General features: G+C 46.8%; 2 protein-coding genes across 7 annotated transcripts in view; one reads left to right on the forward strand and one right to left on the reverse strand.

Annotated features, from left to right (window-relative positions):
- The window catches only part of PSD2 (pleckstrin and Sec7 domain containing 2), a 56504-nt gene extending 38424 nt beyond the window's left edge, over positions 1-18080 (forward strand). For 4 of the 6 annotated variants that reach the window (XM_040444655.1, XM_040444653.1, XM_040444654.1 and 1 more), the window contains 8 exons: positions 6260-6350; positions 8157-8200; positions 9256-9446; positions 9620-9690; positions 10120-10277; positions 11185-11329; positions 12561-12704; positions 15835-18080. In XM_040444655.1, the coding sequence (XP_040300589.1) occupies positions 6260-6350; positions 8157-8200; positions 9256-9446; positions 9620-9690; positions 10120-10277; positions 11185-11329; positions 12561-12704; positions 15835-16044 (1054 nt within the window). In that variant the 3' untranslated portion in view covers positions 16045-18080. The remainder of the gene's footprint in view (positions 1-6259; positions 6351-8156; positions 8201-9255; positions 9447-9619; positions 9691-10119; positions 10278-11184; positions 11330-12560; positions 12705-15834) is intronic. The other 2 variants (XM_040444659.1, XM_040444658.1) reach the window with 2 other exon arrangements.
- A 2237-nt stretch (positions 18081-20317) lies between these two features.
- The window catches only part of NRG2 (neuregulin 2), a 188084-nt gene continuing 186592 nt past the window's right edge, over positions 20318-21809 (reverse strand). The window contains 2 exon segments of the mRNA XM_040444660.1: positions 20318-21529; positions 21531-21809. The exon segment at positions 21531-21809 is cut by the window's right edge and continues 1 nt beyond it. Of these exon segments, the coding sequence (XP_040300594.1) occupies positions 21488-21529; positions 21531-21809 (321 nt within the window). The 3' untranslated portion in view covers positions 20318-21487.

Here is a 21809-nt window from a genome sequence, read left to right on the forward strand (position 1 = left end):
TGCCATGTAGTATAATGTCCTAATGGTTCATCCATGTTATAGCATGTGACAGAATTTTTAAGGCTAAGTAATATTCCATTGTATGTATGTATTCCATTTTGTTTGTCCTTTCATCTGCTGATGGACACTCGGATTGCTTTCACCTTTTGGTTTTTGTGAGTAATACTGCTATGGATATATGGATGTGCAAATATTTCTTTGAGACCCTGCTTTAAATTCTGTTAGGTATATGTTCACTTTCTGAACAGCCATACTGTTTTCCATAGTGACTGAACCATTTTACATTCCGACCAGCAGGGCACAAATTTTCTAATTTTACTACATCCTTGCTGACACTTATTTTCTGTGTTTTGATAGTAGCCATCCTTTTTTTAAATGTTTATTTCTGAGAGAGAGAGAGAGAGAGCGAGCGAGCACGAGCAGAGAAGGGGCAGAGAGAGAGACAGCCACACACAGAATCCAAAGCAGGTTCCAGGCTCTGAGCTGTCAGCACAGAGCCCAACACAGGGCTTGAACCCATGAAGTGTGAGATCATGACCTGAGCTGAAGTCGGATGCTTAACTGACTGAGCCATCCAGGCGCCCCAATAATAGCCATCCTAATGACTGTGGAGTTATATCATCTCATTGTGGTTTTGGTTTGCATTTCCCTAATGATTTGTGATGTTGAGGGTCTTTTCATATGCTTATTGATCATTTATACATTTTCTTAGGAGAATCGTTCCTTAAAACCCTTTGCTCATTTTTAATTGCATAGTTTGTGCTTTTGTTGTTGAGTTTATATATTTTGGATACTGTACCCTTATCAGATATATGGTTAGCAAAAATTTTTCCCATTCTGTAAGTTGTCTTTTCACTCTCTTGATATATCTTTTGGTGCACAAAAGTTTTTAAGTTTGAAGAAGTCCTATTTATTTATTTATTTATTTATTTATTTATTTATTTATTTTTGCTCGCTCGCTTGCTTGCTTGCTTGCTTGTGTTTTGGTGTCATCTAAGAAACCATTACCAAATCCAAGATTACAAAGATTTATCTCTATGTTTCCTTTTGAGAGTTTTATGGTGTTGGGTCTTATGTTTAGATCTTTGATCCATTCTGAGTTAATTTTTATATATGGAGTGAAGTAAGGGTTCAGTTTCATTCTTTTGCTGTGGGTATCCAGTTGTCCCAGCACCGTTTGTTAAAGAGATTATTCTTTCCTCATTAGATGGTCTTGGCTATATTAATTGACCGTAATATTACAATATGTAAGTGTATCAAAGTAACACACTGTATACCATAAATGGATGCAATGTTATATGTCAGATTTACTCAATGAAAACCATTCAGATGTCCACAGAGGTATGGGTGTGTTTATGGGCTCTTAAGTTAGTGCCATTGATCTATATGTCTATTCTTAGGTCAGTGCTCCACTATCTTGATTACCTTTGTCTGTAGTAAAAGTTTTCTTTTTTGACTTTTTTTTTATTTTGAGAGAGAGTGAGCTAGAGAGAGGGAGCAAGCACAAGTGAGGGAGCAGCAGAGAGGGAGACAGACAGGGAATCCCAATCCCAATCTGTACCGACAGTGTGGAGTTTGAACCCAAGAACCATGAGATCATGACCTGAGCTGAAATCAAGAGTCAGATGCTTAATGGATTGAGTCAGCCTGTAGTAAGTTTTGATATCAGGAAGTGTGTGTGAGTCTTCCAACTTTGTTCTTTTGCAAGTTTTGGCTATTGGGAGCCCTTACAGTTCCATATGAATTTGAATATAAAGTTTTACTTTTCTGCAAAAAAGGTCATTGGGATTTTGATGGGGGTTGCATTGAATCTATAGATCAATTTGGGAGTATTACCATTGTAGCTATATTAAGTCTTCCAATCCCTGAACACTAGATGTCATTTTTTTATTTAGGTCTTCAATTTCTTTTGTCAATCTTTTGTAGTTTTCAGTATACAAATCTTTTACCTCCTTGGTTACATTTATTTCTAAGTATTCTTTTTAATATTATTGTAAATGAAATTGTTTTCTTAATTTCATTTTATGATCATTCTTTACCAACATAGAAATATAATTAATTTTTGTGTGCTCTTATGTTCTGCAACTTTCCAGAATGTGTTTATTTTTGGTATATTCTTTAGGATTTTCTGTATACAAGATCATGTCATTTGTGAATAGATAGAGTTTTCCTTCTTCCTTTCTAATTTGGATGCCTTTTACTTCTTTTGCTTGCCTAATTGCTCTGGCTGGAACTTCCAGGACAATGTTGAATAGAAATGGGGAAAGTGGGCATTCTTGCCTTTTCCTGATCTTAGGGGAAAAGCTTTCAGTCTTGTACCATTGAGTATGATGTTAGCTGTGAGTTTTTCATAAATGCTTTTTAGTATTCTGAGGAAGTTCTATTCCTAGTTTGTTGGGTGTTTTTTTTTTTTTTTTTTTAAGTGAAAGAAGGGTTGAATTTTGTGAAATGCTTTTTCTGCATCAGTTGAGAGGATCATGTGGTTCCCCCCTGCCTTCATTCTATTAATGTGGTGTATTACATTGCTAGATTTCTGTGTGTTGAACCACCTTGCATTACTGGGATACATTCCATTTGGTCATGCTATATAATCCTTTCAAAATGCTGCTGGATTCTGTTTGCTAGTATTTTATTGAGGGTTTTGCATTTATATTCCTAAGGGATATTGTTACGTAGTTTTCTTGTGATGTCTTTTTCTGGTTTTGGTATAAGGTAATGTTGGCCTTATAGAATGAGTTAGGGAGTTTTCCCGCTTCAATTTTTTGGAAGAGTTTGAGAAGTATTGGTGTTAATTTTTCTCTAAATGTTTGGTAAAGTTTACTGAAGCCATCTGGTTCTGGACTTTTCTTTTGTGAGGTTTTTAATCATTGATTCAGTCTTTTTATTTCTTATAGATCTATTCAAATTTCCTATTTCTGCTTGAGCATTTTTGATAGTTTGTGTGTTTCTAGGAGATTGTCCATTTTATCTCATTGTTGTTAATGAATTGTTTAGTATTCTTGTTCTTCCTGTTACTGAGAGAGCAGTGTTAAAATTCCCAACCAAGATTGTGAATGTGTCATTCTCTTTTTTTGGTTCTCTAAATTTTTGTCTTTTATTTTTTGAGACTATATTATTAGGTGCATACACATTTAGAATGCTTATATCATCTGACAGATTGGCCCTTTTATCACTATGAAAATGTCTCTTTTTATCTCTAGTAAGTTTTCTTGTCTTCAAGTCTATTTTGTCAGGTACTAGTGTGGTTATACTGGAGTTCTTTTGTTAGTGTTTGCATGTACAGTATATGTTTTTCCATCCTTTGTTTCTAAGATTTCTGTCTCTTTATTTAAGAGGTCTTCTTGTATGATATACTTAAAAACAAGTCTGATAGTCTTTGCCTGTTAATTTGACCATTTAACGAATTACTAATATAATTAAATTTAAACATACCAGGATATGATTTGTTTTCTCTGACTTACCTTTTCTATGTTCCTTTCCCCTCCTTTTTTTTTTTTTTTTTTTTTTTTTGCCTACTTTTGGATTATTAAAGTATTTTTTAGAATTTCCTTTTATCCCAGGGGCGCTTGGGTGGCTCAGTCAGTTAAGCGTCTGACTCTTGATTTCGGCTCAGGTCATGATCTCACAGTTCATGAGATCTAGCCTCGGGTCAGGCTCTGCACTGACTGTGAGGAACCTGCTTGGGATTATTTCTCTCCCTTTCTTTCTGTCCTTCCCCTGCTCACACTCATGCTCTCTCTCTCTCTCTTTCTCAAATGTTAAACTTAAAAAAAAAAAAAAAGAATTCCCTTTTATCCCATTAACCTGTTAAGTTGTTCATTCTTTCAGAATTCTTTTGTTGGTTTGCAATGTGCATCCTAACTTATTAATGTACTTTTGCCACTTCCTGAGGGATGAAATAACCTTAAAACGCTTTAACTTCATTTCTCCATTTATTGCCCTCTCAACTTATGTATCACCATTAACATCTTTTAAACTTTTATATTTCTCTCTATACTTTGTTCCCCAGAAAACTTTTTTATTGTTGTTTTATACAATCAGTATTCATTTAGATGTAGCCACCTTTTTGCTGCTCTTCATTCCTTTCTACTTTTTCATGCTTCCATCTGGGATAATTTTCCTCTTGTCGGAAGAAGTCCCTTTAGTGTTTCCTTTCTTTTTTTTTAATGTTTATTTATTTTTGAGGCAGAGAGAGACAGAGTATGAGCAGAGGAGGAGCAGAGAGAGAGGGAGACACAGAATCTGAAGCAGGTTCCAGGCTCTGAGCTGTCAGCACAGAGCCCGATGCGGGGCTTGAACTCACAAGCTGTGAGATCATGACCTGAGCTGAAGTCGGCTGCTCAACCGACTGAGCCACCCAGGCGCTCCTAGTGTTTCCTTTCTTAATTTCATCTTTTTTTTGTTGTTGAAATATGACTGGGGTATTGCCCAGGGCCCCTTGTCCTTGCTGGGCCCTGCACTCCAGTTTTTGTTCTCCACTCCTCCTGACCTCTCAGTTGTTCGGCCTTTTAGCCACTGCTTGTGAGTTGGCAAATGCTTCAAGGAGGAAACCTTCTCCTTATTGGGCTCACGTCTCCATGCTTCCTTTCTTTGTAGGATCTTTACCCTTGAAGTCCTCACTGCTCTGTATTTCTCCAATGCCTTCCCACAGATGTTTTATTAATATCTTGACCAGCAATTGTTTCTGTTAGGAAGATTCATTTGCAACAAGATAGCCTGTCATTTGTAGGATTAAAAATCTTGCCTGGTTATTTTTTGATTTTGAACTCCTGACTGGTGGCTGGGGGATGTTCAGTGTGTGGAACTCAGACATTATTGCCTCATATTCCTGTTATGAATGTGGACATAAATGGCTATTATGCAGGAACATATATGTCCATGTAAAATGTACACATAAACATAAGAAACATACCCTATTGAGGCACATACAAGATCTTGTCTCCTTAACCCTTTGGAAAGGTATAGAAAACTCTTGCTTGTCAGCTACTTACAAAGCCTTATGCTCCCTTATATTCTTGTTTTCTGAATTATTTTCTGTGGTATGTGAACGTCCCACATGATATTAATAGATTCTCTTTGTTAAGATGGGGCTAAGGTCAATGGATACGGGAAGCTGTACATGGAATCCTCTCTTTGGAGACTCCCAACACACAAAAGCACATTAAGCACTCTGAATCATGCACATAAACTTATTTGATTATGAAATCTTTTTTTGGGGGAATCCCTATTCCCATCTGTAGGTAAGTCTTGGGAAATATTGTCTTAAAGCAAACCTAAATCCACAAAATCCTACACCAATAGGTATCTGATGTTCAAGGGTCTTCATCTTTACAAAGATGAAGTGCCACCCAGTGTGTCCTCAAACATGGATATTGCAAGAAGAGTCTGAAAGTATGTACATCAGGTGTTGGGTTTGGAGGACTGGAGCCCCTCTGCTATTCAGTGGTTTAAAAAAGGCAGAACTTGGGGGTACAGTCATTCTCAGCTCTTTGTCTGTTTGTGCCTCCTGGAGTGAGACCATCTGCTTGGGTTCCCTTGGCCCCAGCCCAGCCCAGCTCAGCATGGGGTACCCATGTGTGTTGATGGAAATTGATTTTTGATTCTCTTAAGACCAACCTCTCCCTCACTTCACCTACCTCTTGGAGGTCTTGCCGCCCCTCTGTACAGGTGAGAGGGTGAGACAGTTGTGACGGAATACACAGAGCTTCTGCTCAGCAGCCAAGAGGCCTGGGTTCAAGTCCTGGTGCTGTGTGACCTTGGGAGAGTTAACCATGGAGTAGCGGGTGAGAGCATGGGCTTTGGTGTCAGACACACTCAGCCCTTCCACTTCCTTGCTGTGTGATCATGGGCACGTCACTTCACCTTCCTGTACCTCAGTTTCCTTAACTGTCAAATGGGGATGATGATAACACTCACCTCACCTTCTCCTTGTTGTGAGAACGAAATAAAATAATGCATGTCAAGTACAATCCCTGGAACACACTAGGCACCTGGCAGATATCAACTATTATATAATTGAGTCCAACCTGACTCCATCTGGGCGAGAGGAGAACTCCAACTTTTCATGATGCTTGAGGGTGAGATAGAATCTTGAAAGTGAAAAAGAGTTTTGTAAACCCTTGGAGACAAAGGGAAATGGAGGCAGTATTTTTCATTACTGCCCTTGATGCTGCCTCCACCCTTCTGGCTGGGCAGGGCAGGGTGTGGGGATCGCACGAGCCTCATCCCTACTCTCAGCTAGAACCATTTCTCCATTACAGAACATTGGCAAGAAGATGTCCTGTCAGCAATTCATTGCCAACTTGGACCAGCTGAATGATGGCCAAGACTTTGCCAAAGACCTGCTCAAGGTAAAATCTGTTAAGGGTTCCCATGCTCACATGTGGGTGGGGAATAGGTGGGGAGGAGAGAGATCTCTGCTCCACTAAATCTTGACAATCTAGATTTTTTCTTTCTTTTTTTTTTTAAGTTTATTTATTTATTTATTTTGGGAGAGAGATTGTGCATGCTGGTGCATGAACAGGGGAAGGGCAGAGAGAGAGAGAGCGGGAGAGAGAATCCCAAGCAGGGTGTGTCATTAGTGCAGAGCCTGACCTGGGGCTTGATCTCACAAACGGTGAGATTACGACCTGAACCAAAATCAAGAATTGGATGTTTAACTGACTGAGCCACCTAGATGCCCCTAGATTTTTCAAAAATGTTTATTTATTTATTTTGTGTTTGAGAAAGAGAGAGCAGGGGAGGGGCAAAGAGAGGGAAACAGAGAATCCCAAGCAGGCCCTACACTGTGAGTGCAGAGTTGGATGGAAGGCTTGAACTCATGAACTATGAGATGATGACCTGAGCTAACATCATGAGTTCGACACTTCACCAACTGTGCCACCCAGGAGCTCCTAGATTTTTTTAAAGTAATCTTTACACCCAACATGGGGCTCGAACTCATGACCCAGGAATCAGGAGTTACATGCTCTACTGACTGAGCAATCCAGGTACCCACCTGACAGTCTAGGTTTTTAATACTGGGGTCAGGGCCACCATGTTCACCAGAGTTAGTGAACATCCAGTTCATCATTTGACTGTTACGTGTTCCCTGAGTTAGGCAGAGGGATAGGCTTTATGAGACTTGTTTTTGGCACTCCATTATCATTATTGCTGTTATGGCAATCCTCAAACCTTCCACCAGTTGTTACAGCTGCCATGGCCACGACCACCACCTTGATCACCACTGCCACCTTCACCACAACTATTAATGTCATCACCACAGTGAAAAACCCACCCATTTTTTCAACATCACCAGGAATTAAGGGATTCTAGTTTTCTTGTGAGGTTAGAGCCCAGGGCACAACTCAACAAGCCTTTCAAGCCTGGTCAGTTCTCTGCCTTGGGGGAAAGAGGAGCAGGTTTATGGGGGTGGGGTAAGTGATGAGTTCAGTTTTAGACGGTGGGTTTGAAGGATATGGTGATGCCAGGTAGGTAGTTGGATAATGAGTCTGGAGGTCAAAAAATAGAACATTGTCTCCATCACTCTTCTTACCATAATTATTTTTTTTCACCATCAAGGAGTGCTTGTTAAGAAGTATATGGGAGGGTCACCTGTCAGCATCTGTTGTGCTAACCGCTCAGAGCCTTCAGCCTGCTTCAGATTCTGTGTATCTCTCTTTCTCTTCCCCTCCCCTGCTTGTGCTCTGTCTCTCAAAAATAAATAAACATGAAAAAGAAAAAAAAAAAAGAATGTATTTGTGAGATCAAATGACCCCATCTCCCCACCCACGCCATCTACCCAACCTCCCATGCAGCCGTCCTTTCATCCATTCACCTACCCAGAAACTCATTTACCTGCCCCTATGCCCACCCATCATCCACACATACACCTTCTACACCCATGAGCACTCACTCACCCACTCATTTGTCCACCCGTCCACCTACCCACCAACCTATCTGCCCACCTCATCATCAGATCTATTCACCCATTCATCTGAACAATCATCTCCCCACCCACCCCACATTCATTCACCCACCCAACAAACAACTGTGAATCAAACACCCATTTTGCCCCACTGGCTGAAATGATACTTCACTACATCCACATTACTAGAGATTCAGATTTCTTTGACTTTTCATCTGAAGTCATCTCTTTTTCTTTTTCCCTGTTGTAGACCCTTTACAACTCCATCAAGAATGAAAAGCTGGAATGGGCCATGTGAGTAGTGCCCATGGGCACAGGTATGGGGAAAGTGAGTCACTGGGAAGGAAAAAAAGGGAGTGGCTGAGGGTGCAGGGAAGTCACTTCTGTCACTCTCCATGGTGCTGATATCTCCCAGCCCAGGGCTCTGGTGACCCCTGTCCAGCAGGTCAGCACCACACGTTGAGTTCCCCTTTGGGTACATTTTTTATCTTGATAAAAAGTGTGAAGTGTTTACACTGGTATGGAATAGATTAAACTGTGACTTGAGTTTCATGATGGCCACAACTTGTTTTCTATACTGCAATATTGCCACTATTCCCAATGATGATAGTTTCCTTCTTGGGAGGTAAGCAGGCAGGAAGCATGAGACCCCAGTGTAACAGCTCTTGGTAGCGGGGAGGGGCAACTGTCACTATAACTTGTTCCTCTGCAAAGGCAGTGAGACCTGGAGGTGCCCAGCCATCTGGAAAGAGGTGTGGTGACCTTGCTGGGTGGGGAGACTGAGAGGCTCCTCGGGAAAGTGGCTGCCCCACCCTCCTGTGCTCTCCAGGGCACCTTGGTCTTTGGGTACATGTAGAGAGCCCAGGTAGGAATTGTGAGGAATTCCAACAACACTGAGAAGATCTGGCATTTTTCTACCAGGGCTCTAATGGGGATCCTAAACTTTAGGGGCCTCATCTACTGGCCCACCTTTCCCCAACATGTTTGTGGGGCTTGGTCAGCAGCTTCAGGCTGGCCATGGGTCACTGCTCCCTGGGGCTGGGCTTTCAGGGTTGTATGGAAGAGAAGAAATAAGGAATAAAACCAATAAGGTCTCCAACTTTGTGGTCAAAGAGTGCTTGGAGGATTGGAGCTTGAAGGCCAAAAATCAAAGCTCAGAGGACAGGGGTCAGAATCAAAGACTAAGGAGAGGGGTCAAATATATGGATCTGTGATCTGGAATTGGAACCTCTTTACCTCTGCTCTTCACCTCTGACCGCTTCCCAGAGGAGTGGTTGGTGAGGAGGGAGCATGTCCATGTGGGGCTAAGGCTTTCATGGAGGTGGTGCTCAGGCCTCCTATTTTCCTAGTGATGAGGACGAACTGAGGAAATCACTGTCTGAGCTGGTGGATGACAAGTTTGGGACAGGCACCAAGAAGGTGACACGGATCCTGGATGGTGGCAACCCCTTCCTGGATGTTCCACAGGCTCTCAGCGCTACCACCTACAAGCATGGCGTGCTGACTCGAAAGACTCACGCCGACATGGATGGCAAGAGGAGTGGGTGTCAGGCAGGGGAAGGGACATGGGGAGGGATGCCAGTCTTGGGGGAGGGTCTGGCCCCATGGCTGCTCGTCTGGGGTTGCACACCTAGGTAGAATGTAAGGGGATGTGGGGGAGGAGATAATTGGGGTGGGTGGTTGTGGCCACACTACCCTTACCCCCATCCCTAGCACCCCGTGGGAGGCGTGGCTGGAAGAAATTCTACGCGGTGCTCAAAGGGACCATCCTGTACCTGCAGAAGGTGAGAGACTGCCCCCAGAGTCCTTACCCAAAAAAGGCCAGTGCAGTCTTCCAACCGGCCCCTGCCTTGTGGTGCTCAGAGGGTCCCTGGCAGGACGTGGGGCTTAGGCAGATGCTGGGTCTTCCCCTCATTAAAACCTGACTCAAGCTCAGTCAGAGCCTTGGGTTTTCAGGGAAGGGCCTTTTAAGTGCCCAGGAGTCCGAGGATACCCAGTGGAAGTTCTCTTTGGCCTTGGGACAAACCAAGGTGTGGAGAGGAGAGGCTGGAGTGCTTTGTTGGGGAGGGCATGGCACCAGAGTGGCAAGAGCTGAATGAAGAATGGAAGGAGAGCAAAAGGGGGGGGGGATGGCGAGGGTCGAGGAAGTGTGGGCTAGCAAACCAGAGCCTGGTGATGACAGAGGCTTGCCCGTCCCCACCCCATCTGTCCAGGATGAGTACAGGCCTGACAAAGCTCTGTCTGAGGGTGACTTGAAGAATGCCATTCGTGTGCACCATGCTCTGGCCACCAGGGCCTCCGACTACAGCAAGAAGTCCAATGTGCTCAAGCTGAAGACAGCTGACTGGAGGGTCTTCCTCTTCCAGGCACCGTAAGTAGGAGTGGGAGCCCCCTCACTCCTACCCTGGCCTCAGGGCCTGCAGCATCGAGCCTACCCTGCACCCCTCTCCTCATCCATCTCAGGCGGGGAGCCCTGCACGTCAGCCACACAACTGACAGCTGGGGTCGCCCAAAGTAGAGGTTCTTAAGTGTGGTCCTCAGCATCTCCTGGAAATGTGTTAGAAATGCAATTTCTTTGGCCCCACCTTAGACCTATTGAATCAAAAACTCTGGGGCTGGGCCAGCAGTTGTGTTCTAACCAGGCTTTCAGGTGATCCAGTTGCACGCTGAAGTCCCTACGTCCAAGGCAGATGGAGTCTTAATGAATCATCCTTTACTGTAAATCACGGTGGGGAAATGGATGGGAAAGACTTGTCCTGTAGTTTCCCTGGAAGACCTCTGTACACTCCCCTTCATCCTGTCCTGTGACTTGAGATTGGAGTTTCATGTGTCACATGAGCTTAAAAGGAGGGAGGCTGGTAGGTGACCTCTCAAGATGGGAGGGTGTATGCTGGACGAGGTAGTGGGGAAGGGACAGGAAACCCGAGTGGGGACACTGCTTGTCCAGTTATCTCTAGGTTCGAGTCATCCAGGGATCACCTGCTGACTCTAAGTCCTCTTACTCCAGGGCCATTAGCTCTGGACCTGGACAGCTTGATTTTCATGTGAAAATCCAGGTCTTGCCTAGCCGCTGGGAGTGAGAGGAGCTCTGTACATAGACTTGACCAGGCCCATCCAACCCCCATCCCGCCATCCTCCCTCACTCCTTTGTCCCCCTTTTGTGAAGGGATTGATGGCCTCCCTATGCCAGGCTAGTGCTGGGTCCTGGGGCCTGGGTAGGGGACAGGGGGTCCTATTGTGAGAAGCCGGTGCCATCTCCCCTCCCATCCTGTCCTCAGGAGCAAGGAAGAAATGCTGTCCTGGATCCTTAGGATCAACCTGGTGGCTGCCATCTTCTCAGCCCCGTCCTTCCCCGCGGCTGTCAGCTCCATGAAGAAGTTCTGTCGGCCCCTGCTGCCCTCCTGCACCACTCGCCTCTGCCAGGTACAAGCTCCCGGGACCCCAATGCCACCTCCTCAGGCTGTGTCCAGCCAGGCCCCCCGTTCAGCAGCCTCCACCTCAGCTCCTAGATGGTGCCTGATCTTGGGCTAAGAGACAAAGTGAAGAGGCAGATATTCTCCTCCATCCCCATTGCGCCCCACCCCCATTTACAGATGGGATGACTGAGGCCATACACCACACAGAGGCTTACATTCTTCTCTGCCAATGGGGGTGTATCCTGTGGATGTCATTGTGAGTCTGTGGGCATTGTGCGTGTCTGAGCATGAATGCGAGAGAATGTGTGTGCCGCAGGGAGCTGGAGACAGGTGAGACTCAGCCGGCTCTTTTGCTGTCCTGATCTACCCTTAAATATTTTATTTGTAATCCTAAAAAAAAAACTACGTGACTTTTTCAGGGGTAGTTTGGAGAGGAGAGGATAAATGGTGGAACGCTACTTGGGAGGTGGAGGGCAGCAGGGGCTCCATGCCGCCTGGCCCCCCTTCTGTACTGGGCCCTTGCCTTGGACCTCTCCATTGAGCTACCAGAGCCCCTGTGCACGCACATGCAACGCACACACACACGCAGACCCCACGCAGGCATACACCATACAGGTACACACACACGTGCTCTCTCCCCGCACCTCCACTGCACACACATGCGCATACATACGCACACAGGCGCAGCCCACTGCTCACACAGCATGAAGCGGTCTGGCCGTACTCCGGTGGGTGGGATGTACGTGTGCACCTGTCTGTGAGGAACAGTGTCTCTGCCTGTCTTTGGGTATGATCCTGGGTCTGTAACCATGGAGTCTGTCTGGGGGAGAATGCGAGAGAATGTGTGCATCCTGTGGAGCCAGGGGTAGCAGAGGCCAGGCTGTCCCTTGGTCCATCGTGTTTGTGTGTGCCCGTGAGAGTCCCTGTGAACCGGGGTGGGGGCAGAGTGCATCTGGAGTGCTGGTGTGCCTGTGTCAGCGTCTACACACACGTTCCAGTGTGCGGGCCTCTCATCTCCTGAGCCTGCTGCAGATTTATCCAGGAGAGTTGATGCTGATGAAAGCAAGGAGCGGGGAGTGGAAGAGTGGAGGGCCACTCCCTCAGGTCCTCCACATACTTGATGTCCCCGGCCCGGCCTCAGTTTCCCTTTGGTGAAGCAGATCCAGCAGGCCGAGATTAGACCCACCCCTGTGCCTTCCTGAGAGTGGGCCCTCACAGTCCAGGACATGTCTTTGCAGGAGGAGCAGCTGCGTTCTCATGAGAACAAGTTGAGGCAGGTCACTGCGGAGCTGGCTGAGCACAGGTGTCACCCTGTCGAGAGGGGCGTCAAGTCCAAGGAGGCCGAGGAGAACCGGCTGAAGGAGCACTATCTCACTTTTGAGGTGGGTTCTCCGTGGGGCCGATTGCGAAGCTCAGGGCTGGGGCAGGAGGAGGAAGCCAGCTCTTCTCCTGTCGCCAACATCATTCTACAGCCAGGGACTCCTGGTTTGGGCGCTCCCCACTTTGGGGGTTCCCCTGAGGTGCTCTTGAGCCATGCACGGCCTCCTGTGGGCCAGTCTCTGCACAGTCCAGCTGCCAATTGTTAATCAAGCATTGTGCCCTCACCTGTGTCTCTCAAAGAGCACCAGGCGGGTACCACCCTTCTCTAAGACCCTCTTCACCTCCATGCCCTCATGACCCAGCCGCCCACTCTGGAAGCTGTTACAACAAAACCACAGACCGCTTGAGCCTGTGTGCATGGCCTGCTCCCCCTTTTGTGTCATTTTCCTTTTTTGCACATGTTTATCAAGCACAGCACCTAAGTTCTCCCTTCTCCCATCTTGCCTTTCCCTGCCCCCTCCTGCCCCCTGATGCTCTGCAAACGGGGCTGATGGAGCATCACTCTCACTGGGTCAAGCAGAGGGGGGCAGCTTGCGGGAGGGAGGTGGGAACCACTTGTCCCTTTTGGACAGCCTTTGTGTTGACCTGCTTGCAGGAGTGGACAATGTAGAGGCTCAGACAGCCTCTGGAGCAGGAATGGCAGGAAGTAACCAATCTCAATCTCTAGATTTCCACATTGATTTTCTGTTGAGGTATGAGGAAAAGGGAGTTCCCACAAGAGATCCTGACCTTTAAAAAAACATAAAGCTGTTCAGCTTTTGAAATCTTCTCAGACCCACTCTCTCTGCAGTGTAAACATAGGGATGGCAAAAGCTACAGTGGACTGATCTCTCGCTAATTGCCAGGCAGCTGCGATTCCCTTTACTTCCCTTGTACTGATTGATTTCATCCTCATGTCAACTCTGTGAAGTGAGGTCTGTTATTATCCCCATTTTACAGATGGGAAAATTGAGGCTTAGAGAGAGCAGATCATTTGCCTGAGGTGACAGTTAAGAAGTGCCGGAGCCTGAATCCTAACCGAGGCAGTCAGTCGGATTGGAATTTCAGCACCCCTGTCTTTCTCACTTCCCGCTGGCTTAACTGGGGGAGGGGGATGGGTCCTGGAGGTGAAGCCCAGCAATGAAGGGTCTTTCTGTTCATGTCGCAGAGCTGTGTGAGAACAGTGTCTCCTCACCTGTAGTCCCTGCTTCTTCTAGGATCTCAGCCTCCCCTGACTGTGGTGAGGGCTGGAAGCTCAGAGTCAGGCCCTCAGACACTGCCAAATCTCCCCTTCTAAATGTTTACCAATTTATAACACTTTAAATAGCTTATGAATGTACTACTCTGTCCATGCCCTCACCAACACTGGACACTACTGAATGTTTCAATCATCACTAATCTGAGAGGTTTAACCAGGGGTATCTTATATTAGTTTGGATTAAAAATGTTTTAATTGTGGCAAATACATATAACATCAGATTTATCGTCTTAACCATTTTTAAGTATGTAGTTCAGTAGTATTGAGTCTACTCACATTGTTATGCAGGTAATCTCCAGAACTTTTTCATCTTCCTAAACTGAAATTCTACACCCATTAAACAGCAACTCCCCAGCCCCTCCCTCTGCACTCTGCCTTCCACCCCCAGCAACCGCGGTTCTACCTTCGTCTCTCTGAGTTGGACTCCGTACTTCGTATGAGTGGAATCATCCAGGATTTGTGGTTTTGTGACTGGCTTGTCCTCAAGTTAATCCACGTTGTGGCCTGTGTCAGAATTTCCTTCCTTTTTAGGCTGAATGATATTCCATTGTATATAGATACCACTTCTTATCTTTTCATATACTGCTGGACATTTGGGTTGCTTTCATCTCTCGGCTCTTATAAATAGTGTTGCTATGAACATGGGTGTGCAAATATTTCTGAGATCCTGCCTTAAGTTTTTTTGGGTGTATGCCCCAAAATGGTATTGCTAAATCACAAGATAATGCTATTTTTCACTTTATTTTTTTTAAGTTTATTTATTTATTTTGAGAGAGAGGGGTGGGGAAGGGCAGGGAGAGACGGAGCGAGAGAATCCCAAGCAGGCTCCGCACTGTCAGCGTGGAGCCTGACGCGAGGCTCGAACTCAGAAACTGTGAGCTCATGACCTGAGCTGATATCAAGAGGTAGATGCTTAACCCACTGAACCATCTCGGGGCTCCTGTTATTTTTCACTTTCTGAAGAAAAGCCATACTGTTTTCTACAGCAAGCAGTGTGCCATTCCAGTGTTCCCTACATCCTCACCAACACTTAGTTGCTGAGTTTTCTTTGATAGTAGTTGTCTTAATAGGAGTGAAGTGATACCCCATTGTGATTTTGATCTGCATTTCCCCGATGATAATGATGTTGAGCATCTGTTCATGTGCTTATTGGCCATTTGTATGCCTTCTTTGGAGAAATGTCTAGTCAAGACATTTGCCATGTTTTTAATTAAAAATTTTTAATGTTTGTTTATTTTTGAGAGACAGAGTGCAAGCGGGAGAGGGGCATAGAGAGAAGGAGACACAGAATCTGAAGCAGGCTCCAGGCTCTGAGCGGTCAGCACAGAGCCCGACGTGGGGCTCGAACTCACAAACCGTTAGATCGTGACCTGAGTAGAAGTCGGACACTTAACCGACTGAGCCACCCAGGGGCTCCAACATTTGCCATTTTTTAATTGAGTTGTTTGTGTTTTTGTTGTTGAATTACAGGAGTTTTTAATATATTTCATAGATTTCTGGCTACTAGACCCTTATTACATACATGATTTGCAAATATTTTTTTCCATTCTGTGGATTGCCTTTTCACTGTGTTGTTCATGTCCTTTGATACACATGAGTTTTAAATTTCATAATCCCATTTGTCTCTTTTTAGTTTTGTTGTCAGTGCTTTTGGTGTCCTAGTCAAGAAATCACAGCTAATTAACTTGAAAATTTAAAATTGTGAGTGACATTTCTGTGCATGCCCCTTGCCTATTTTTTTTATTGGGTTGTTGATCTCCTTTTTTATTGATTTGTGAGAGCTCTCTGAATATTAAGGAAATTAGTCTTTTGTCACATAAAGTACACATACTTTTTTCGTGTTTTGTTGTTTGTCCTTTGACTTTGTTTTTGGCCTTTCTCTGCCCTTTTTCCAGAAAAGCCGTTATGAGACCTATATCCACCTCTTGGCTGTGAAAATCAAAGTGGGCTCAGATGACCTGGAGCGGATTGAGGCCCGGCTGGCCACCTTGGAAGGGGATGACCCTTCTCTCCGCAAGACACACTCAAGCCCGGCCCTCAGTCAGGGCCACGGGACTGTGACTGGCAGCAAAGCCATGAAGGATACCGCCGGGCCTGATACTTAGCTGGCATGGATGGGCGAGCCCCAGAGGCAGGCAGATGTCCCCAGAGGGGTCAGTGAGCACAATTCCAGCTGGGGGCCGCTTGCACCAGCTCCAGGCAGTTGACAGGCAGCCAGAGGGGTGCAGAGAGCCCTGTGGGCCAAGGAGATGGAGATGCTTACTCATGGCGTTGATCTTGCATCTTGGGGTTTTTCCGGGCCTCAGACCTTCTCCCCAGCCCTCATATTCCTCTCCACCACGGAGCCTCATTTCGTAGGCCAGTTGTATGCATGTTCTAGACACCATCTCACTGGGAAAGGAGGACTGGCCGCTGGCTTCCCGGGCCCTCCCCTCCTCACAAGTTCCTCCCCTCATCTCCCTTATTTCCAAGGGCAGGACTTGACTCCAGGTCTCAGCTTGGATCCTCGGCTGTTCCCCTCCTCCTTCTTCAGACTTGACCAGCAGCGGGTCTGCAGACCACCAGCACCATCCTCTCCTCCCTCCACCTTGTACCTTTTGGAACCATGCCCTGTTCTCCTATCTCCCTTTGCAATAATCCAGGACCCGGGCCTGTTCCCTCGATGCCAAGTCGTCTCCACTCGTGTGTGCGCCCACCTCACCTTCCATTTATGGAGGCCACTACTGCTTTCTTTTATATGGACAAAAATGTATATATATATAAGAATTATATATAAAGAAAAATATACGAATACATATATATATATATATATGGAATCCCTTTAAAGATGATTTTGGAACTGATATCAGGATGAAATATGATGAAGGAAAAGCCTATTTCAGCACTCCACCTGTTAGCAAGGAAGGCTGCTGGGCTGCTATCTAGTCCCTTGGTGGCCCTGACACTCTGGGAGGGAAGGTGGAGGCGGCGCTGAACCCCTCTCACTGCTTTTCCCCTCTTCCGGCTGACCTGTGACTTACTCTGCTCTTACAGTTGATGCTTTGGAATAAGTAGACAGTGTGTGTATATGCCACCCCATCTGTCCCACAGGCATTGCAGGGTGTGAGTGGGATGGACCATGGCCCTGTTTATATTTTGGTCTTTATGTTGGTGCTGCCAGGTCTCTGAGCTACAGAGGTGGCCTCTTGTACAGATCTACTGCTACAGGAATAAAAGACACTCTGCCTTGCCAACAGCCACTTGTCAACAAGCCCAAAGATGTTTGTGGGGGTAGGGGGGGAGACGTTATGGAAGCCAGTAATTTCTGGTCTTGAAAAAAAAAGGGAATAAGAAGTGGCTGATTGTTCTTTAAGTTGATACTTCTTTCACTCTTCTAGTGACTCACAAAGGCTAGCTAAGGACATGCTTGGGAAGGGTAGACAAATCTGCCCTGCGATGATCACAGACTAGCATCCTGTAAACCCTGCATTCCTCAGACTGACAAGTGGTGGGGGCGATGGGACCCTCAGTGTAGCTATGATGAGCAAATCCTTTATATTTTTAAAATAGATTAGTCTGGGCAGCACTCTGACCTCAGTGGTAACATATTTAGTTAGTTGCAAGGTTGGCTTATCTATTAAGTACCTAACATTTACAAGCACGCTCCCATTTGATGCAAGGGACGTAGAAGTCTGTGAAAATAGGTAGTGATTTAAATCCAGGTTATTTAATTTGGATCAGCTGAAGTGTATTTTACAGCCAAACCATCTGGCCCCTTCATTTTGCTGAGGGGAAGTAAATGTTCATTTAAGTGAAATTGAAAGAGCAATGTAATGTAAAAGAGCTCTCTGTACTATCTCCAGGCTGGCTCAAAGGTCTCTGATTTTTGGGGTCAGTTTCCCACCCTCCACCTCACGAGGGCGGGTGAATGAAAGCAGAGGAGCGGGCTTCTGTCTGCTGCAGACAGATCTGCTTCCCTGAGCACTAGTGATGTCTCCCATCAGTAAAAAAAATCTTTAGTTCACTTTCTTAATTGTATAATTATTTATTGTAAATTATATACATGTACTACTGTACTAAAATATTATGTACATTATAAAACATACACAAAAATAGAAATTTAAAAAGATGAGATGAAAATAAATCTAAATCAGAGTTCTAATATTCTTTTCCTGCATTCTAATGGACCATCACATTCCCCCACAACCTCTGCCCCTAATATGCCCATTTTCCAGGACTGTCCAAACCCAGAGGATGGAGGACCACAGGCAAGATGCAGTAAGTGGTTTGCGCCACCGGGCGGTCCCTGCAGACTCAGGGACTTCTGGGGACTGACTCTGGATCACGGCGTTTCTTTGAGCCTTCATTTTCTCATTCGGTGAAGGTCAACAGTGCCGCACACTGTGCTAGGTGCTGAGGATACTGTGGTGAGCAGAGGACTGAGCAGCTCCCTGTCCACCTGGGGCTCACAGTCTAGTGGGGAGGGGGACAGGATGTCACCATTACCATTTGGGAGCCTGGGAACGCTGGCGAGAAAACCAAAACTGACCTGGCAGAGAGAAGAAGACAGATTGGAGGAGTGGGGAAGACCACCAACTCAGGAAGTCTCCAGAATGTCCTAAGTGCTTGTGGGGGACAGGGTGGTAGTAGGGAAGCTGCTCGACAGGGCTATACCTCTTCCTGATGGGCCACTAAAGATGCCCTAAGGCATCAATTTGGGGGGCACAAGGGAAAAAGAGCCTCTCTGGCCACACGGGTTCCCAGGTCCCATTCACGCTTGGGAAATGAATGGGTGACGGATTAGGTTCTGGCCTTAGACTCTCAGTAGGTATTTTAGAATCCAGAGCAGCTAACAACGCTACCAAATCACTTGATACAATTATTTGGGGTCATGAGAAGTCCAATGGGTTCACCGAGAGGTCACTCACAATTACTGGGGTTCACAAAGAGGTCAGTGGGTTCACTGAAGTCACAGAGGTGGTTTCTGACTGAAAATTTAGAAGGTAACCGCAACTCCGAGCCCTCAGAAGGGTCATATTGACACTGAGGGCTCCGGAAAAGGCCAATAGGTTCACCAAGAGGTCATTCACGACCATTGGGGTTCACATAGAGGTCAGAAATCACATAGAGGAATTATTGGCTGTTAGAAAAGCTTAAAGCCAACAGCAAACTCAGAGCCAGCAAAGGGATTTGGATGAGATCATAAGATGGGCCCTGGGAGAGGTGATTTGCAGGTTTATGTACGATTCAGTTCTTTATTTTCCTTTGTTTTTTTTATAACAGGTACTTATCCCCCCCCAGCCCCCCACAATGAACACCGTAACTTTAGTCCTTTCTTTACTTTTCCCCATCACGTCCCTTCACCCAGTTTTTGCCACTCTGCGTGATTCAAGAATGCAAGGCACAGGATACCATCATCATCATCAAATTAGCCACTAATAAGCATCATATGCCAGAAGCAATACTGGGTGCTTTATAGATAATCTCCACAGTAACCCTTTGAGGTAGGTATCGGCATCACCCTTTAACAGCTGAGGAAACAGTGGCCTAGAGAAGTCACATAGCCCGTGAGGGGCGGAGCTAGAATTTGAACTGCGCCCCTCTCAGCCTTAATGAAGCCTCTCTGTCCCTCCCATTGGTAGGTCTTCAAAGCGACCACACACATTCTGGGGGCGATCGTGCATGTGTGCACACACGTCAACCACCTGAGCTCTTTGGATAGACGGCTTCCTTGTGTCCGGCTGGAACATAAGGGATCCTGGCACTGGTTTAATAAATTAATCAATGAGGGAAAAGGCTTATGCACCCTGGACCGCCATCTACCTTCTCCATGCCTTCCTCAGGGACTGCAGGTTTAAACAGGCCCTGGCTCTGAGGGGCTATAAAGTTGGGAAAAGCACAACACCCTGTGGGCTTACAAGCTGCAGCAGCTGTGGTCTTCCTGGCAGCCAAGGGTACCCATTATGCCACCTTGCATGTCCAGGCTTTGCCTGTGACATGCTTGAGGCCCCAAGGGTCATCTTGCCTCAGCTGCCCCAGTGCCAATCCCACAACCCTTGCCTCCTCACCCACATAGGCCCGGAAATTGTTGCCTCAGTCCAGCCCCAGGAGCTCCAGGGTAGGAAGTGGGCCAGAGGTCTGAGGCTGAGCTCAAAGCAGAGTAATCTGCATCAGCCCCTTGGCCAGGTTCCCCAGAAGCCAGGGGGGATACCCGGTGAATAATCTTGGAGGAGGGAGGAGGGTTGGAGCCTGTCCTGGGAGCTGAAGCCAGGGAGATTAGAGGGACAGTCTCTTCCTCCCAGGGACTAGCCTGGCCCTCTCCAATCTCCACCCCAACATCCATCCATCTCCACCCAGGTCCTCATTCTCACCTGGGGGCTAGGCACACACAGTCAAACATGAGTTATTTCTGATTTTATTTATAATATAAAAATGTTCAAGTGTCAACAGTCAGGTGTTTGGACATTTCAGGGCAGGGTTCTCATTTGTTTGTTTGTTTGTTTAAACAATTACCTTTTGACAAATTAGCAGTGGACCCAGTTTTGCGGGGTGGGGAGGGAGTGGAATTCGTAGGTGGCTTGGGGTCTGGAAGGAAATGGTGTTACTTTATTGCTAAAAGGGGAATCAAATACACTGTGGAGTGGCTCTTCTCGGTCCCAGCGTGACCATGCATCCAATCTAAAGAATCTGAAATGCAAAGGACATGCAGGCATAAAATAGAAAAGACAACCTGTAAACGAAGGTGCTGCAGAGGACGGAAGGGCATCCTGGAGGCCACAGGGGAGGAGGAGCTGGAACTTTGGGGCCCTGGCAGAGCTGCCCCCTCCCTGGGGCCGGTGCTGTTGGGAAGACCTCTTAGTGCCCCCTCCCTTAGCAGCTATGAGGAGCAGGGTGGCCCCCTCCCCATTCTGGTTGCTGTCGCTGGGCCTCAAGTCTCCCCCCCCAAAAGTTACCTGACCCCAACTCTAGCTCCAAGCCTAGGATCCCCACCTTCTCCTCAGGGTGTCAGGGGCCTGAAGATCTTGCCTGAGGGCAAAGCTACTCCTGTCCTCATTTCCTTCTTCAGGGCGGATCCCCTCCCAGCCCCCACCCTTGCCCCCACTAGCACCCAGCAGTCTTTTCTTTGCCGGCTTCCTCTCACCCCTGCCAGCTGGGGATCCTACAGTCCCCTCAGCCCCACCCCACCCCACAACCCAGACTTCTCTCCAGGAGCTCCAGATTAGCGTACAGCAAAAGGCACCACAATATAGGTTTCTATTAAAGAGTCAAAAAATTGGCCCATCTCTCTTTTTTTTTGTTGTTTCTTTTTTTTTTTTCCGAAGCTGTAAATCAGGATGTTACATATAAATAGTTTCCCTATAAAAACGTCTTTGCCGTTAGCTAGTATTATAAGACAATTTTTGCTAAAATGAAAATAAAACATTTTGTTATACCTTTTTCCTTTTATAGAAAATAAAAATATTTTTATTTCTTTTTTTCCTCCTTTCTCTCTCCAGGCGGTGGTCTCTGTTCTCCGTAAAGACAGTGGGGCAGGCGAGGCGGAGGGGGGCGGCGGGGCGGCGGGGGCCCCTAGAGGGGCGCCGAGTCCTGCTTGCCCCGCGGGGGGGGGCCCGCGGCTGTGTCTGCTGCTGGCCCGCGTGCTGTGGCTGTCCAGGGAGTAGTAAGTCCTGCTGTCGGCCGCCGGGCACAGCGGCGGCGAGTCCGAGCGCAGCGCATCGTGCGCCGCGCGCAGGCCGAGGAAAGGCGTACTCTCGGCCGCCAGCGCACCGTCCGCGTCGTCGTCCGAGCCTGAGGCCGAGCCGCCACCCGAGCCGCTGCTCAGCGACAGCGAGTCCCGCGCCGCGCGTGCGCGCTGCGCCGCCAGCCCGTTGAGGCGCGAGCGGCGCCAGCG

The sequence above is a fragment of the Herpailurus yagouaroundi genome, unplaced genomic scaffold (assembly GCF_014898765.1).
Source record: "Herpailurus yagouaroundi ecotype Mexico unplaced genomic scaffold, PumYag 192, whole genome shotgun sequence".
NCBI lineage: Eukaryota > Metazoa > Chordata > Mammalia > Carnivora > Felidae > Herpailurus > Herpailurus yagouaroundi.